General features: G+C 40.3%; 1 protein-coding gene and 2 long non-coding RNA genes across 10 annotated transcripts in view; 2 read left to right on the top strand and 1 right to left on the bottom strand.

The window, feature by feature from the left end:
- Positions 1 to 2,013, top strand: part of AK4 (adenylate kinase 4) — a 62,492-nt gene extending 60,479 nt beyond the window's left edge. For all 8 annotated transcript variants that reach the window (XM_040627192.1, XM_040627197.1, XM_040627191.1 and 5 more), the window contains one exon: positions 1,059 to 2,013. In XM_040627192.1, the coding sequence (XP_040483126.1) occupies positions 1,059 to 1,173 (115 nt within the window). In that variant the 3' untranslated portion in view covers positions 1,174 to 2,013. The remainder of the gene's footprint in view (positions 1 to 1,058) is intronic.
- Positions 1 to 19,724, bottom strand: part of LOC103663052 — a 41,039-nt gene that overhangs the window by 2,371 nt on the left and 18,944 nt on the right. The window contains exon 4 of the long non-coding RNA XR_568654.2: positions 121 to 297. This is a non-coding gene — a long non-coding RNA (uncharacterized LOC103663052). The remainder of the gene's footprint in view (positions 1 to 120; positions 298 to 19,724) is intronic.
- Positions 2,657 to 9,049, top strand: LOC103663051. Its single transcript, XR_568652.2, has 2 exons — positions 2,657 to 7,465; positions 7,584 to 9,049. It is a non-coding gene; the product is annotated as an uncharacterized LOC103663051 (long non-coding RNA).

The raw sequence follows: 19,724 nt of genomic DNA, 5'->3' as shown, positions 1-19,724 counted from the left end.
TTTGACACTCCAGAAATGTCTCATTTGGATAGAAGATTAGAAGGGACCTCTTGCTTAGATAGGTGTAGAGGGAATTTAACCAAAAAAAGCGAAAACTGTAAGCTGCAGATGCAAACTCACATGGCTGCGGGGTCCAGGCAGGTACTGGGCATGAGTGTCACACCTGGAGGGGATGTGTTCATCTGGGCAGTGGAGGGACAGCTCCTGTGCTTCTCCAGCCAGTTATCCCCCCAGGGACAGTCGGGCCCAAAGTGGCCAGTAACCCCTGTTTTTCAAGAGAAGCAGATATCTGGCTGGCTGTGTGGGGGGGGAAGAATCACAGTTTTTATGTTGGCAACAAATAACGTTCTTAACAGTATGCACACTGGACAAGACCCATTTGCAAACTGCATTCAGGACAGCTGTCTACAGCCACTGCTGGAATCAGTTTCTGACCTTATAGCTCCCAAATAACTTAGCAAGCCTTGAGATCCGAAGTTCCTGATCATGTCGTCATGATACATTCTGTGTTTCATGATCTGTCGTAAGTTATAAGGGTTTTTACAGTACCAAAGTGTGTCAGTGATTTGTTTTTTGAAAGTATATACTGAGGCAGATTTGGGATTGTCCAGATAGTGTTATTCTTTGATATGTTTTATTTTTTTAAAGATTTTTATTTGAGACAGCATAAGCAGAGGGAGCAGCACAGAGAGAGGGAGAAGCAGGCTCCTCGCTGAGCAGGGAGCCCAATGCGGGGCTTGATCCCAGGACCCTGGATCATGACCTGAGCCAAAGGCAGACGCTTAACCAACCGAGCCACCCAGGCGCCCCTCTTTGATACATTTTAGATAGGAGAAGAAGAGGTGGCATCACGGCAAGCATGCCGGAATTGTAAAAGCTGTGGTCTTACGTAGGTACGCCCAGTGCGGGTGTTGATAGATTGGAGGGGCTGCTTGGGCAGTTAGTGTGTGTGATAGGCCGTAAGCCGTGCTTGCTTTATACCCAGGATCTTCACCTGCCCTCGTAGCATGTTAAAAGGAAGCCTAAAATGCCTTCGCGTGTTGGATTTTGTTTTTCAGGAGCCGAGGAGTGCTTCACCAGTTTTCTGGGACGGAGACTAACAAAATCTGGCCCTATGTTTACACGCTTTTCTCGAACAAGATCACGCCTATTCAGTCCAAAGAAGCATACTGAGCCCGCCCAGTGGAAGAACCAGGAAAATGTTGTTCATTCAGTTGTATGTGTAGTATTTGGGTGCCGTGTCCAAGTTAGAAGCTAGTGGGGATAGCTTGCAGCGTCTTTTCTAGTTTAAGTGGTGAACTGAAATGAAAACGAATGAGTAGAAAGCATCCCTGAAGAGGCTCCTCTCTGCCTTTCACGAGAAGGGTCACCTACACACGTCTAAGATGCCTGTGCACGTCTCAAGCCCTTCACGAGAAAGCAAGTACCGGCTGCACTTCCAGCGGCGTCTAACCTAAACTCTAGCTGATTTCTGACCGTCCTGTTGTTGCCGTAGTAGCCTTTTCACACATGATGGTGTTGGCCTCGGGTTCCCTCCGTCCCCCAAAGGCTGTTGAACCACAGCACCAGGAGGCCTTGTCCCAAGTTCTCTGGTATGTGCCCTTCCTGGTGACCATGCAATGAAGCCAGTTGCTCTTTGTGGTTGCTTCCCTGGGCTTGAGTAACTGTCCACAATTTATTTTTTCTGTTTTTCTGCATCCATGCTCCATAGAATCTCTCCTTTGCAGACATCCTGGAATGAACGGATTTGGCTTCTACTATTTTTATTAGACTGTATTTTTTTACATCTGTTTTCTCCCTGCCGTAGGCTATGAAGTAATACAGATAGTTACTGCTTTGATCCCTCTCAGATCCCTTTCTAAGAGCTGAGAGCAAGGGGAGGGTGTCCATTCGCTTCCTGCACTCGGAACTGAGCTCTGCAGAGGGTCTCCTTAATGCTGCTGGGCTGCTGGGCTGACTCTCGTGGGTTGACACTGCCCTTTTCTTTTGTGAAAAAATAAAATCCTCAAAGTCTTTGGGAGTCTTCAAAAAAATGGGAGATACCTACATAAAATGTTAAAGGATCATATCTTGTGTATAGCAGTCATACAGCCATATGAAAGTACTGCACTAAAAGAATAGTTTAGCTTTTTATTCAAGACAAAAAAATGTATTTTGAAATGCTGCTAAATGTTGATGCTGACAGTGTTGTTCTCCTGTGAGTGACCCAAGCATATTATAAATAGTTGGTAAAGGGAATGGAGCCTGTGGGTTGAGGAAAATGTTGCACTTGTTGTGCCCAGGCTGTCTGGCAGCTTTATGATTATGGGAAAACAGATTCTTAAAACTTTTTTTCTATTCCAAAGATGCTTTCTGTGGGGTGGCCACTAAGTCTAGAAATATAGACAATACAATTTTGTCATTCTTTGTAATGTAATATCAATAAACCATTTATTAAAAGATTTTCCTGGTTTCCAGACTTGGTGGCCACCTAATGTCATTTTTGATCTCCTCTGGGAAGGACAATGAAATTTATTCCTGTTGCCTTAAAAATAATACCCCTCTTCATGCATCGTGATTGTCCCTAAAGAAGGTCCTTTGCTATTCCTGGGAGTGACGTCTGTCTAACTCTTCATACTGGAGAAGGGGGGGGGGGAGCCTTTTTCAGCATGCCACTTGTGTTGCAACGTGTTAATTTATTTTCTGAAGATGTCCCAGCCAATCTCCAGTCAGTTCCCTGGCACGCGTGTTCTGTATGGTAATGATTGCATCTTCCTTACAAATACTGCCCCACTCTTGCCAGTTCCTCTCCCTCTGTTCCTTCATGTGAATGTTCTTGGACTCTCTTAGTGGAAACATAGACTGGTCTCCTCATTCTCTGAATCACCTCACTGTGTTACTTTTTAGGTTTATGCAATGGAAACGCCCAGTTCAGGTCTGTGAAACAGCAGTGCGTGATACAGACTTCTGAGTGCTTCAGAAGAGCTGTGTGTGCATGCCAGGTGGTGGGATCGGGGTGAAAAGACGTGTGGGTAAGGCTCGGTTACCCTTGGGAACCAGGTATAGAGAAAACAAGTCTGAAATGAGGAAAATGGCACAGTTGAGACTAGTACTGCCATGGAGACCATTTCCACAGATTAGGAAGAGTAGAGAGTTAAGGGTGTTAACGTGGATTGTCCAAGTAAGGAAAGTAAGTGTGTGCCCTTCGAGAGGCAGACAGATCTTCACAGCTCTTCCTTTAGTTCCCTTTTGTTTAACAGACTCCCTTTGGAGTTTTCCAGAGAGGTATGGGCAGTGGGTGGTCCCCGATGCCATGCTCTAGTCCTCCATCCTTCCCTCCTCTCTTCCAGCAGAATAGACAGTTCTAGTCAGCGTTGGAGCCTCTCGGTGTCTCAGTGGCATTTGCTGTTTCTGAGGCAGCCCAGCAAGCGAGGGTCCCGTGCTTGGTGAGACCAAAAAAAGATAAACACCTTTTCCGTGGTCTTTGAAAGGTGATACTGATTTCATGCTTAGTGGCCTAAAAAGTCTATTTCTGATTTTCTTCAACAAGCCTCTCTAGTTTTTCCTCCAGTAATTTTGTAAAAAATCTCTTGCAAATATTTTGACAAAAGTGAAAGGGACATCTTTTCTTGTTTTTCCTTTTACTGCCGCACATACGGTTCCTTCAGAGTTATGTAAGGAAAGTAGTTTGGGTGTCGGTAAGATTCCTACCTGGCCTCATATCCTGTGATTCTAGTCAGCTGTGAATTCATTTTGCTGTCCCTTATCTGAACAGGCTGCGCACTTACTTAGAACTTGGAAACGTTGCCGTGTGCAATACTCTCTTAACACTAAAGGCAGACGTAAAGTAAGTACCATTCATTGACGGCCTTTTGGGTGATAGATGCAGTTTAGGACCTTTGCAAACATCTCATTTCATCTTTCAAGCATCCTTTGAGGTAGGTGTGATGCCATGTTCATAAACAAAGAAGGCGGGGGTCAGAGATGTGAAGCATCTTGCGCAGGGGCTTGCCGAGAACCAGGGCAGCCGGGACTCACACGCAGGCGTCCCTGACTCTGCAGCCCGAGTTGGCTCCTGGATGTTTACTGTAGCCTATCCCAGCCAACCCAGGGTGTTAAACCTGCTTGATTTTGCTAGTATTTCCAAGTGGCCTCACATCAAAAGTAACAAAAGTGACATTCAGCTCTGTATGGGACTGTTCCTTTTTTTCCCCTTTGCTGAAGCAAGGGGAGCTGCTAGAGGAAGGTCTGAGCCCCTGATCTGTTATAACTACTTGTTTATAAAATGAACGGCTGTTGAAGTAGGCTGGGCTTGGGTCCAGGCTAATCTGTGGAGGAGTCAGGTTCATGTTCCTCGCCTACCCTTTTGGTGTCTGTGGTGTTGTAACCCAGAAGGGACCTTTACCCTTGAGCCACCCCCAGCTGTCATGCTCACTGTAGACCTGGGCTGCTGGGAGCGCTGCAGACGCTCCTCATTTTCTTCCCTGATACCAGAACAAATCACTCCCTCACTCTCACCCCCAAATAAGGCCCTCATAATAAACTGATCCTTCCTGAAGTGCTGGCAGGTCAGCAGAAGGTGATCGAGCCCCTGACATAGGGGAACCCTCGATTTTTGTACCATCTTCCCTGTATCACATTCCACGTCGACCTGATGCTGAATGCCAGATCACACCTTTGCCTGCCGGTCTGCTGTGGTGGCTCTGCTCGGCGTGCACGATTCTGACGGTAACCAGGGGAGAGTGGCTTCCTGGCTTCCCCAGGGGCCCTCCCTGCCACCCTCCAGCAGCCACGCTCACATGAGCTCCAGCTTTAGCCAGGCTCTACCCTCTCTTTGGTAGGGAAGGAAAAAGAAGAGCCATGGCTGAGGGGGATTCTGGGAAAGACGTACTGTCGTGGCTTCTCCCACCACTTAAAATGTAGTTGAGACAAGCTAGTTGGAGATAGAAGGGTCCCTGTGCGCGATCATAAATAGGACTTTTATAAAATTCAGTTCACTGTCCACTGATTTCAGTATTTGACTTCAGCTGTTTAAGTGAGCAGCTTACCAGCCTCTGCTGGAGGTCTGGTTTAAGTCATACAGACCGCAGATGTCCAGATGTGTGAAGACATAGGCATTCTTAGTAATTACTGTCGACTGGTACTTCATGCTAAGCACGTTGTATGCATTGTCTAATTAAATCCTCGACACTTAACTGTACATAACAGATATTTCAGTTACCCTGCCTCTTTGTGTGAAAATGGAAGTCATCCTGTTTAAAGTTGCGTTTTCAAGTACCTGTAGGGATGAATCCGGAAATTCAAAAGGGCCTTCTGTGTACCTTTTTCTCCTTTGAGCTCTCCATTCTCATTAATAGGCAAAACAGTGTTATTTGTACCTGGAGTCTTTGCTTTTGGCACCCTGGTGCTGAGGCAAGAAGGGCACTCAGTGGGTCCTGGTGGTAGTTGCACACTGTATATGCAGAGGGCATGCATCTCACCCGCACTCTGCTGGGTTGCAGGATCTCGGGAGATGTTCATATCTACCTGATGAATTTCATTTATTACCTTTTATTTAAAAGACAGTATCTTTTCTTGCCGCAGTGAATTTTGCCAGAGATGCAATTTGGAAGGCCAAGTCGTGTTCTTAGTATGAATTGCTTTCTTTTCAATTCCCCTGCATTTTTAGTAACTTCCTTGTCTTATTTAGTGTCTCAAAAGAAGAACCTAGCAATGGACACTTTTTTTTTTTTTTAAACGGGAGTGTGGTTTGGTCATAAGTTATCATTCCTTTCCACCTATAACTGATCCAGTCTGGTTTCTAGATGAAAAGTGTGCAAGACCCAGATGTCGGGAAACCATGAAGCCGTATTTCAACCATGAAGAAAAATCTGCTTCCTGCATCTGTTGAAACATACTATAATTACAGTTGTTCATACATGCCATACCTTAGCTTTCTTTTAACAAATTGCACAAATCTTGCCAAAATAAATGCCATTATCTGTGTGCTTCAGGGAATCCCCCCAATTTGATCAGTGTGTGTGTGTATGTGTGGGTCTGTTTGGGGGGGTGGGGGAGGTAGGGAGAGAGGGAGATGGAGAGATGGTAAACCCCTCCCAAAGGGTGAGAACCCCTGGGTGGCGCGGGTATGCATTCCTTCCTGGTAATCATTAGGCTATTCCAGGAAACAGCATCATTCTGGAAATAAAAGGTTTCCTGTTTAAAACTTTGCCAAGGAGCAGTGCACCTTGAGATTCTCCCTGGGGTTGGTGTGTCTCATTCCATTTCATAAAACCTTTCTTTGTTTTGAAGCTTTGGCTGTAAAGTCAGAAATGTACTAAATAAAAACAAACTGTTTTGTGTTTAATTTAGAGAAGAGTAAAGGGGAGAAAAAACCTCAGTGTTGATGTAAGCTTCAAGGTGTTAGGGCTTAGAGGGCTTTTCTAGTTTTATGAGAATTTGTACTACTGATTTTTATATATTCCTGTTTTTGAGATGAACAGATCTCTGGGGAAATTGTTGCATTACAATGGCGTTTCACTGTGACTCCTCTCGAGCTCAAATCTGTTCTCCAAGCCAATGACAATTTGTTGCTTCGGTTTACTGTCCTGTGAAAAGTCAGCTCCAGTTTCCCAGAAGTTGTGTGTTTACGATGAGTCATTGCTTCTCCTCAGTGCGAAAGTTGTCAGCCCTCTTGATTTGGGTGTCTGTGCTTAATTCAAAGTATCTAGACCTGTAGTCTAATCTGTACATACGCTCCTAACTGTTAATTGTGTTATTGACTATTTTGATTATCTTGCTTGAAGATTGATTCCTACTTTTTAATTTGATAGAAATAAAGGTTTTTTTTCTGCTTATAACTAGTGAATTACTTTAACACTTGTATAGCTTTTTACACTTGATCTTCATAGATCTTCTCATTTATGCCATCCTGCAACCACTTCATTATCAACAGTGTTATCTCCAGTTTGCAGATGAGGAGAACAGAGAACACTGTGGCCTGGCTGAGGTGACAGTTGGTGGCAGAGCAAGATCATGAATGTAAGCGTTATGATCCCCAGTCTTGTTTTCTTTTCTGCAACACCGTGTTGCCTCATTTTGTATACACTCAGGCACCTTATTTGTCTAGCACTTGATTCTTTACGTACTTTCATAAACATCCTTTAGTTTTGTTCTTGAAATGACTGAATGGTGTCCGTCGATAACTCCCCCTGTTTTTGCAGATCGGGAGACCAGAGTGTGAGAGTCCAAGGTCATAGTGTCCAGAGCCACTGAGCAGAAACAGAAAAGTCAGCAGGCCTGGCTAGTGGAAGCTGGAGTCATGGAGGAAATAGAGCCTCTGCAGAATCCACCCTGCAGTTGGGGGAGGGGGTGTGGAGGACGACGCCCTGGCTTCTCCCCACCTCACATTCTCCTGTGTCCTGCAGAGGCTTCCCATTAGCTGGGTTCAAAAACCGCCTGACATAGCCTGAGGAACGTGTTCCACAGGCTTCCATCCTCCTGGAAGGTGAGCTGGATATGATGGCAGTGTGGTAGCTTGTATTAATTAAAGCCATTCACCCTTTAGGAGAATTGTACATTTCTGCCCCATTGGCTTTAATGCTTGGCCATACTGTTTGCTTTAGCCGATGGAATGTGAGCAAAGCTGAAGTGTGCCGCTTCCGAGCAGAAGCCTTAGGAGCCGAAGCACAGTCCAGTCTTTCCCTCTTCAGTGAGACTGTCAGCCTCCTAGGGCTCTTTCAACTGGAATCCTACAATGGATGTGGAGCAGAATTAATCCATGATGGATTAGTAGTGTGCATGAAAAATAAACCTTTGTTTTTATCATCCGCTGGGATTTGGGTGGAGTTTGGTACACCATAACAGCATAACTTAGTCCAAGCTGATTGACAGAAAATGGGCCTAAGACTAGTACATCATGTCATCTAGTTATACCTTTGATTCTCTTATCAAGCACTATTAGGCTCTGGGGATGCAAAGATGAGTAAGACCCAGTTTTTCCCCTTGACTTCCTCAGTCTCCTGGAGGAGATGAAATACATTTAGATAACTACACATTAAGTGTTGGAATTAATCACTGGATTATAATTGAGAGAATACAGAGGTAGTGACTTTCTTGGCTGGCCAACTAGACCAAGAGCTAATATTTGAGCTGAATGATGCAGGAGAGAGGAAACCCAAGCTGAGGGAATGGTATGTGGGCAGAAGGATGAGCCCCTATGCCAAGTGGAGGCCAGAAAGGTATGAGGCAGCACTGGGGAGATAAAGATAAGATTGAGTCGTATTGGGAAGTTGTACGGACCTGGTCTTAACTTTGTTTGCAGTAGTCAGTAGACTATGCCAGAAAGTGACTCATCACATTTACATGATAAAATTACACTACAGGTCTGAACTAAGATGCGGTAGAGCTCAACAAAAAGGGAAGCTAGATTATAACAGGAGTAAAGAGTTAAATGTCTCCAGGGGAGGGGTTGGGCCTACCTAGGGGAATGGAGGGGAGTATAAGGCAGTGGGGAGTGGCAGACGCCGTGAAGACTGCAGTGCACTGCTTTTTCTCAAAGGGGAGTCTGCTGCTGCTCAGCTCTGACCTATTGTCACCACCTTGGGCTTGCTGACCCAACGCTGCCCAATCATTCAGTTTGTTAAGAAAAGCCAGAAACGATGCTTTCATGTGAAATCTTTTAATTGTTTACAATTTAAAAAGTATATTCCACAAACAAAAAAAATATTTACAATTAAAAAATTAAGTCAATTTGGGACTTCTGGTTTAGAGAGAGAGACATAGGAGGTTAGGAATGATGATCTTAGTGGTTGGAGAGCTGACTATGAAGTAAGGAGGTACGATATGTAAAGGCAAAAGAGTGTTAAGGTGAGGATTTTCTACCCCTGATTAACAAATTGTGTAGATTTACAGAATTCTGCTTTGTCAGAGGACACCTATTCCAATGAATCACTTGAGTTTTTATACCCCTAGAGTTCCACTGAATGTGATTTTTCCCTTATTCTTTTCAGCCAGTGAATATGTAAGCATCCAGTAATCAAATGTGTATGTGTGTGTGTATGTATACATATAATACATGTGTGTAATAGAATCATATATGTGTATATATATGCTTATGTAATAGAAGGTGCTAAAATTTGTTGAGGGTTTGCTCTGTGGTGCCAGGCAATAGGCCACGCATTGTATAATGAAGCTGAGGTTCAGAGAAATGAAGTTATTTGCTCAAGACCACTCACCCAGTAAGGGGTAGGATGAAGACTTCCAACTCCACTTTACTTACAATTATTCATCTGTTCTTCCTCATTCTGACTTGCACTGCCCAAAGACAGTGAGGGACCACAGTGAAGGGATCTGCAACCAAGGCACATTTGGCTTCGGGCAGGAATTTCAGGAGCTGGGTTGGAGAGCCCTGCCACTTGGAGGCACTAGGACTTGAGCTGTGTTGAGTCACCAGCAGCCAGCTTTTCTCCTAGCCAGAATCCTATAGCCACTCCCTTTAACAAGCCTAGAAGGCCTCCCATGGAAAAATAGATCTCATAGTCTATCAGGAGCTGACACTTTGCATTCCGCCATCTCAGAGCCATGCGCCCTAAGAAAAGAAAAAGATTTCCCGACAAGGAAAAATCAGGGATACGAAAATGAATGGTCCATCTCTTAAATCAGGACAGATCAGCCACTCTTGTCACAGGAATAGCCCACAAACACTGACCACTCTTGATCCGCTGTGTCATAAACACCAACCATCCTGGGTGCACTAACCATATCAGACTACTCTGGACATGTTGGCCACCAGACATACCAACAACCCTGGACACTGATCATATGCACCCACCACACTATGGAAACCTTTTATCAGTGTGACAGCGTCAGAAAGAAGGAGGTGCAGGCTAAAGTTGCTTGAATGAACCAGCTTCTATGTGTTACCTGTATAAAAACTTCGTTGCATTTCTCCCATTTGAAGCCAAAAAAAAACCCCTAGCCCAATTATCTAATGTGCTCATATAAAAGTCTCACCTAAAAAACTATAAACGTTGGCATTTATCAATTGAGGTTAGATAGCTAAACTCTTTGGATATAAATGGCAGATGTCTAAACTTTAATCTTTCTACACATCTTACAAAAACCACAGAGACCAAGGACAGCAAATTAAATCACAATTAACTCACCACACAATTAAATCTGCCACATAGCCAGGAAATAGAAGACTGCAAACTCCTATTTCATTTGAGTGGGAAAATACTTATCTGAAATCAGTAGCCCCGGCTGTGGAACCCATCTGGAAGTGGAGAGGTAGGCAGGAAATATTTGGGAAAAGTATTGAGAGGGCACAGCTTCTGGGAGACAAAAAAGGAACTTGAAAGGAGGAGGCACCTCTTAGAGATCTGGTGCTGAAGAGGGAAGAATAAAGAAGTTGGTGGAAATTCAGGGTTCTACAGAAATAAGAGTTTCAAGAAAGCCGACATACTAAACTCATTCTTAACACTCCTCCCCCACCCCCAAAAGATGCTCATTAAAGAAATTGCATTTCACTGTAGCAACTGAAGAGGGCACTCCTGAACTAAGAACACTCGTAAGCCACTCAAATCCTTCAACCCCTTCTGTGGAAACGCCTGATGCAGGAAAATCTGAAGTCTAAAAATGAAAAGGCAAACAACATCCACACAAAGTTACTTTTAAAAGGAATAAGTTAAAATCAAAATTCTTCAGTTGATGAAAATACTCAAGACCCAAACTTGAGGCAGAAGAAACTGTATCACAACTCACCAATATGAGTCAAATATGGTTAGACGATAACATGGGAAAAAAACACCACAAATCAGAAATTCACAAATGCAGGGGCACCTGGGTGCCTCAGTCAGTTAAGCGTCTGCCTTCGGCTCAGGTCATGATCCTGGGGTCCTGGGATCGAGTCCCACATCGGGCTCCCTGCTCCGCGGGCACCCTGCTTCTCCCTCTCCCTCTGCCTACCACTCCCCCTGTTTGTGGTCACGTACTTTCTCTCTGTGTCAAATAAATAAGTAAAATCTTAAAAAAAAAAAAAAAAGGAAATTCACAAATGCAGAAGAAAGTGGGCACCAAACAAAAACTTGTGAAATAAGAATTGCCTGAACACAGAAGAGTGAAGGAAAAGACAATGACCTCCCCCCCCAAATTAAGACTAGACTACAAGGTACACAAAGAAGAAAAGATTCAACAAAACATAAAAGGAGACATAGGAACATGAACATTTCCAAGAGAATTAAAATAAGAAAAAGTGAAAGCTCAGAAAGAAAAGAATAGCTATAGAAGACAAGAAGATACAACACACCTATAATTAAATTATCTAAGAAAAACAGACCAATGTTTAAAATTATAATCTAATGTAAACTTACCAAAAGATAAGGAAATGAAAGAAAGCCGAAATCTGCATATTAAAAAGGTACATTGTGGAACTGTAAGAACTGATTTGGATTAGTGAACTTTAAGACATTTTCCTATATTTAGGAAAATACCTCTGGGCAAAAAGACCAAGCGATTCAAATACAAAGCAAAACAACAATGGAGTCACATCGCCCAAGGAAAGAAAGTGTGAACTAAGAATATTATATCCAGCCAATCTTACTTTCAATTTATCAATCAAATTATCAAAAAATGTTTGTAGTCGCTGACTCTGGGTGAAGGGGACCAAGGGTAGTATTCTTTTAACTTTTATGTAGGTAGAAACTTTTTTTTCTTTTAAAGACTTCATTTATTTATTTGTCAGAGAGAGAGAGACAGCCAGCGAGAGAGGGAACACAAGCAGGGGGAGTGGGAGAGGAAGAAGCTGGCGCTCAGCGGACCAGGGAGCCCGATGTGGGGCTTGATCCCAGGACCCTGGGATCACACCCTGAGCTGAAGGCAGATGCTTAACAACTGAGCCACCCAGGTGCCCCATGTAGAAACTTTTCTAAATACAAAGTTGGGGGAAATTTCTCAAGTTCAAGAAAAGTATTGGCTATTTATTGATCTCTTAATTCCTTTCCCCAGTGTCTGGCAACCACTAATATACATTCTATCCATGGATTTGCCAATTCTGGACATTTCGTATAAATGGAATCATGTAAGTGGCTTTTTGTGATTGGCTTTTCCACTTAGTATCATTTCAAGGCTCATCCATTCTGTAGCATAGATCAATACTTCATTCCTTTTTATAGCTGAGTAATATTCTGTTGTGTGGTTATACAACATTTTGTTTTTTCATTCACCAACTGATGAACACTTGGTGTGTTTTCCACTTTTTGGCCATTATGAATAATGCTGCTATGAACATTTGTGTACAAGTTTTTGTGTGCATATATGTTCTTAATTCTCTTGAGTATATAGCTAAGAGTCAACTTACTGGGTCATATGGTAACCCTATATTTAACTTTTTGAGGAACAGCCAAACCATTTTCCAAAGTGGTTGCACTATTTTACATTCCCACCAGCAATGAATGTGAGTTCCAGTTTTTTCACGTCCTTGTCAACACTTGCTTTTGGGTCCTTTTGATTATAGCCATCCTTGTGGATGTGAAGTGGTATCCCATTGTGATTTTGATATATATTTTCCTAGTGATGTCAAGCATCTTTTCATATTTCATTATTGACCATTTGTGTATCTTTTTTTGAAAAATATCTATTTAAATCCTTTGTCCATTTTTAAACTGGATTATCTTTTTATTGTTGTGTTTTAAGAGTTCTTTATACTGTATACTAGACTCTTTTCAGATCTAAGATTTGCAATATTTTCCCCATTATGTGGTTTGTCACTGCTGTGATAGTGTCCTTTGAAACGCAAAAGTTTTTAATTTCTTTAAAAGATTTTACTTATTTGAGAGAGAGAGAGAATAAGCAGGGGGAGGGGCAGAGGGAGAGGAAAAGCAGACTTCCTGCTGAGCAGGGAGCCCAACACAGAGTTCAATCCCAGGACCCCAAGACCATTACCTGAGCTGAAATCAGGCGCTTAACTGACTGATCCATCCAAGTACCCCCAAATTTTTTGATTTTGATGAAGTCCAATTTACCTACTTTTTTTGTTTGTTGTATTTCTGGTGTCATATTTAAGAAATTACTTAATCCATAGTCACAAAGATTTACATCTATACTGTCTTACAAGTATTTTATAGTTCTTACATTTAGGTCTTTAACCTAATTTGAGTTAATTTTTGTATATGGTGTGAGGCAGGAGGTCCAATAATTCTTTTGCATGATATACAGATGTCCCAGCACCATTAGTTGGAATGACTATTCTTATTCTATTGAATTGTCTTCATAATATGGTTGAAAATCAACTGGCCATACATATATGGTTTTATTTCTGGATTCTTAATTCTATCCCATTGATCTGTACATCTATCCTAATACTAGTACTACACAGTCTTGATTATTGTAGCTTTGTCGTAACTTTTGAAATAGAAAATGTGAGTTCTCCAAATTTGTTCTCTTTCAAGAATGTTTTCGCCCTTCTGGGTCCCTTGCATTTCGGTATGTATTTTGTATTATATTTTATTTTATTATTTTTAAAGATTTATTTGAGAGAGACAGAGCGGGGGGGTGGTGGTGGGGGGGAGAGACAATCTCAAGCAGGCTCCACGCCCAGCATGGAGCCTGACCTAGGGCTCTATCCCAGGACTCTGAGATCATGACCTGAGCCAAAATCAAGAGTCAGAAGCTCAACCGACTGAGCCACCCAGGCACCCCTCCATATGTATTTTAGAATCAGCTTGTCCTTGTCAATTTCTGCAAAAAATACAGGTGGGATTTGGATAGGGTTTGTGGTTTAATGTGTAGATACATTTGGGGAATATTGCCATCTTATCAATATATATTCTTCCAATCCATGAACAGGTGATATGTTTCTATTTATTTAATTCTTCTTCAATTTCTTTTAGTGATATTTTGTGATTTTTAAAAAAGATTATTTATTTATTTTGAGAGAGAAGCCAGAGAGAGAGCATGAGTGGGGGAGGGGTAGAGGGAGAGAGAGAATCTCTAGCAGACTGTGCTGAGTGAGGAGCCTGATGCAGGGCTCAATCTCGTGACCCTGAGATCATGACCTGAGCTGAAATCAAGAGTGGGATGCTCAACTGACCAAGACACCCAGGCACCCTGATATTTTGTGATTTTTACTGTGTAAGTCTTGTACATTTTTAACATTTTTATTCCTCAGTATTTTGTTCTTTTGATGCAATTGTAAATGGAATTATTTCCTTAATATTTTCAGATTGTTCATTGCTAGTGTATAGACATACAGTTGGTTTTTGTATATTGATTTTGTACCCTGACACCTTGCTGAAATTATTTTTTAGCCCTAATAGTTATTCTTTCTCATTCTCAAATTGTCCCAGATTTGGCAAGTAGGATCATCTTACAAGTTGTCCTTGTTTCTTTTTGATATGGCTCCATCAGCGTTTGAACACTTACTTGATTTTTAGCATAAGATCTCAGAGACATCTTGAAATTTCCCTTCTAAGACCTGGTATTAGCCATTTCTCTGCAGAGCTCTAGTTTCTTTTGGCAGGGTATGATGAAACCACAGAGATCTTGGTACCAGGTGTGCTCATTGTTATTTTAGTGACATTAGACAGAATCAAGAAGTATATATATTTTTTTCTGCTTTTTATTTTTTGTTTTTTTATATTGAAGTATAATTAATATACAGACTTTATTAGTGTAGGTGTACAATGATTCAACAGTTCTGTACATTACTCAGTGCTCATAATAATAAGTGTACTCTTAATCCCCTTTATCAACTTCACCCATGCCTCCAGCCACCTCCCCTCTGGCAACCGCCAGTTCGTTCTCTGTATTTAAGAGTGTGGGGTTGTGTTTTTTGTTTTTTGTTTTTTGTCTCTTTTTTCTTTGTTCATTTGTTTGTTTCTTAAGTTCCACATATGAGTGAAATCATACAGTATCAGTCTCTCTCTGTCTGACTTATTTCACTTAGCATTATACCCTCTAGGAAATGGCAAGATCTATTCTTTTTTATGGCTGAGTAATATTCCTGTGTGTGTGTGTGTGTGTGTGTGTGTGTGTGTATCAATAATCTACCGATGGACATTTCCATATCTTGGCTAATATAAATAATGCTGCAATAAACATAGGGGTTCACATATCTTTTCAAATTAACATTTTTGTTTTCTTCAGGTAAATATCCAGTAGTGGAATTACTGGATCATATGGTAATTTCATTTTTAATTTTTTGAGGAACCTCCGTTTCCACAGTGGCTGCACCAATTTGCATTCCCACCATCAGTGCATGAGGATTCCTTTTTCTCCACATCCTCTCCAACACTTGTTACTTCTTGTGTGTTTTTTTTTTTAATATTTTATTTATTTATTTGACAGAGAGAGACAGCCAGCGAGAGAGGGAACACAAGCAGGGGGAGTGGGAGAGGAAGAAGCAGGCTCCCAGCGGAGGAGCCTGATGTGGGGCTTGATCCCAGAACGCCAGGATCACGCCCTGAGCCGAAGGCAGACGCTTAACAACTGAGCCACCCAGACGCCCCTTGTGTTTTTGATTTTAGCCTTTCTGACAGGTGTGAGGTGATACCTCACTGTGGTTTTGATTTGCATTTCCCTGATGATGAGTGATGTTGAGCATCTTTTCATGTGTGTGCTGGCCAAATCTGTTTTCTTTGGAAAAATGTCTATCCAGGACCTCTGCCTCTTTTTAATTGGATTATTTGGGGTTTTTTGGTGTTAATTTGTGTAAGTTCTTTATATATTTTGGATATTAACTCCTCATTAGATATATCATTTGCAAATAATCTTCTCCCATTCAGCCTTTTTGTTTTGTTGATGGGTTTCTTCACTGTTCAAAAGATTTTTACTTTGATGTAGTCCCAAGAGTTTGATTTTGCTTTTGTTTCCCTCACCTCAGGAGACCTATCTAGAAAAATGTTTCTTCTTCTTCTTCTTTTTTTTTTTTAAATATTTTTTATTTACTTATTTGACAGAGAGAGCACAAGCAGGGGGAGTGGCAGAGGGAGAGGGAGAAGCAAGTTCCCTAAAGGGAGCCTGATGAGGGGCTTGATCCCAAGACTCTGAGATCATGACCTGAGCCAAAGGCAGATGCTTAACTGACTGAGCCACCCAGGTGCCCTAGAAAATGTTTCTATAGAAAAAAAAAAAAAAAGAAAAATGTTTCTATGGCCAATGAAAAGAAATTACTGCCTGTGTTTTCTTCTAGGAGTTTTATGGTTTTAGGTCTCACTTTAGATCTTTAATCCATTATGAGTGTATTTATTGTTTATGGTACTAAAAAGTCCATAATCCATTATGAGTGTATTTATTGTTTATGGTACTAAAAAGTCATTCAGTTTCATTCTTTTGCAAAAATTACTAAGATAGCACCAGGTGTGCTCCTTGTTATTGTGATGACATGTTAAGAAACATATATGTTTAAATTATGTTTTAACATTTAACATTTATTACATTTTATATCTATTTATATAACATTTATTATATATAACATTTAACATATATTAAAATGTTTAAATTAATATAAATTACATATATATTAAGTATATATTTAAGTTATAAGTTCATACTGCTAGTTCTAATTCAAACTTGAGCATTACAAAATTTTTCCATACTCTTTTTTATTTTATATCTTTCTTCTTACACTGAAAATCTGGGTGTTTATTAATAATATATTTACTTATTTGCTTTATCCAGGTGCTACTCCTAATGTCTTGTAAACCAACTCATTGTGTTCTTCAGAAGCTAGGACATTTTTCTTTTTAAACAACTGCCAGTTAAATAGTGTGTTTGGTGATCTAGTTGATTTACATTCTAGTGCTAGCTCCTTATTTTCTTGACCATGGGTACCAGTTGGCTGACTGGCAGTTGGCTATTAATTTTTGTATGCCAGTTTTATATTCTATGTTAAGGAATTTTTTTTTACTTGTGTTATAGAGCTATTTATTTATTTATTAATAGTGTAGTATTTTTATTGCCACTTTTTCCCCTTTTTTTAAATATAATTTTTATTTTGTTATATTAGTCACCATACAGTACATCCCCAGTTTTTGGTGCAATGTTCCATGTTTCATTATTTGCATATAACACCCAGCACCATGCAGTATGTGCCCTCCTTAATACCTATCCAGCCTATCCCATGTTAAGGAATTTTTAAATTATTTCTTTGTTATAGCATTGATTCTCATGGGCCTTATGCATATAATATCTGCACATAGTTTTACTCATTTTCCACTTCTTAATTCTAATTGTTTTCTCTTGCCTGACCGAATTGGCTAATATTTTCAACACACTGTTGAATAGTAGTGGAGACAATGGCACCCTTACCTTGTTCCTGACCTTAGAAGGAATGCCTCTCATGTTTCTCCATTAAATAGAAATTCTTAAATTCCCTGTTTCAGAAGTTCAGTACGTCTCTTCCATTGATTTTTTCCTAAGACGTTTTAATTACATGACTATATTATATTCCATTGATTTCTGTTTTTATCTTTATTATTTGCTTCCTTGTGCTTTCTTTTGGGTCAGCTTGGCTTTTTCTAGCCTTTTCATTTATATTCATTGTATCATTTTTATGTGAATTAAAGGCTCTGAATTTTCATGCGATTATTGTATATCACAAATTCTCAAATGTAACATTTTTCTTTATAACAGCCTTAGAAATTCTTCAGTTTCATTTTGTGTAGTTCTTTTACACAAAGGCTGTTTCATAGTTCTTCTTTTAGTTATTTATTTATTTATTTATTTATTTATTTATTTATTTATTTATTTTTAAGATTTTATTTATTTATGTGACAGAGAGACAGCCAGCGAGAGAGGGAACACAGCAGGCGAGAGAGGAAGAAGCAGGCTCCCAGCGGAGGAGCCCAATGTGGGACTCGATCCTGAAACGCCGGAATCACGCCCTGGGCCGAAGGCAGACGCTTTAACGACTGCGCTACCCAGGCGCCCCCATAGTTCTTCTTTTAAATTTCTATGTGAAAGCACTTTTGATTTAAAAATTTTTGATATTTCTGGCATTTCACTGTGGTAAAAATGTTTTTTTGTATTCTACTTTTTGGAACTTTTGAACTTTTTTGTCAAGTTTTGGGACTCTCCATGAATACGTGAAAAGGAGGTGTGTTTTCTGCTATTGCACATCTGCATTTAAGTTATGGACAACTATAAAAGAGTTCAATTATATTTATTAAGTATTATGTCTGAGAAAAATGAGACTGTTAATCAGGATTACATTGTAATATATTAACATAAAATTATCTAATAACTTTTTAGATTTGTCTGTTGGAAGTCTGTACTTCTCAAATGCCTAAAAGGGGATATGCCAGTTAGCCAAAACTGGAAAAAGGAAGAAAATTTCTTATTTTACAGTTATCCTGAAGTGTTTTTCTTTTTTAATGCTCTGCCGCTTATTCCTTGGTTACATTTTTTCTGGAGCCAAAAAGACAGTTCAAAGAGCGATGTGAGGTTTTGTTTTTGCTTTTGATTTTACATTTTAAAAAATTATAGAAGAGATATGTGCTTAGTAAAGAAAAATGGGGTGGGGTATAAACTAATAATAGTCCCATTGCCCAAGTATAGCCATTGTTGATAGTTTGGTAATGTCATTCGAATTTCTTTTCACCTGTGTATGCATTTTCCTTACATAGAGTTGTAATGATAATTATTATGGATTTATATCCCTTTTTCTTGTTGGCGTTATAGGGAAAGAATTTCCATATATTAACATATTTTCTTCCTAAATACTGTTTTTAGTAGCTTCACACGTGGACATATCTATTCTTCTATAATTGGATGTTTAACTTTTTTGCTAAGTGGAAATCTGTTCTTCTAATTTATGAACAAGACAAATTGATATATAACATTCACATAATATGGAAAAATAAAAAATAGTGCCCATAATTCTTTAACCTAGAGGGTGAACTCTACTAATATCTTGGTTCCCAGTTTTCTGAGTATCTCTCTACTTACCATAAATGTAATCATAGTTTACTAATCTATAACCTTGGTTTTTTTTTAAACTCAGCAATGCTGTTAACAATGACAATGACAACAAAAACCCTCCAATCTTATTTTACACCAAATAATGATCTTGTGTAAGATGACAATTTTTTTTTGTTTCAAATTTGTATTATGAAAATTTCCAAACATATGTATTGGTAGAGAGAGAGAATGGTTCAATGCATCCCATGTAACCACCATCCATCTTCAACACTTATCAACTCTTGGCCAATCTTATTTCATTATATCCTCACCCATTCCCAACTCTCAGATTATCCGTGGTAGTTCATTGAACCCCGGGCTCAATGATGACTCAGAACTTCATGAAGTAGTGCACATTTTTCAAGGCCCTTTGCAATCTGGTCCTAACTTTCCAGCTACATCTCTTGCCACATCCCAATGAGCCCTATACTCAAGCTATTGTAAACTAAGATATGGCCGCATCATTCTTCAAACATGCCTTGCTCTTTTGGGCCTCTGTGTCTTTGTGTATGCTATTCCATTTTCCTGAAGTGTTTCTTCTTCTCTTCTCTGCATGTCAAACCTTCCTTTACCTTTCGTCCAGCTCACATCACCTTGTCCATGCAGGCTTCTCTAAACTCCTCCTCTGAATATTCCCGTACTGCTTTGTACTGCTTCTACTTTTGCCCTTATCACACTGCACATTCTGAGCAAGCACTCAAGCAGGGTGGGGGCCAGCCTGCCACAGGGCCTGATATGAGGGAAAAACTTGGTAAACAGAGTCCATTGGAAATTTTGAAAAGTATGGTTTAAGTTGACCTAACTATTAA

This window comes from Ursus maritimus, unplaced genomic scaffold, assembly GCF_017311325.1.
Source record: "Ursus maritimus isolate PB19 unplaced genomic scaffold, ASM1731132v1 scaffold_12, whole genome shotgun sequence".
In the NCBI taxonomy this organism is placed as follows: Eukaryota; Metazoa; Chordata; class Mammalia; order Carnivora; family Ursidae; genus Ursus; species Ursus maritimus.
Note: the sequence above shows the minus strand (reverse complement) of the source record. Positions and strands in the feature narration are given on the sequence as shown.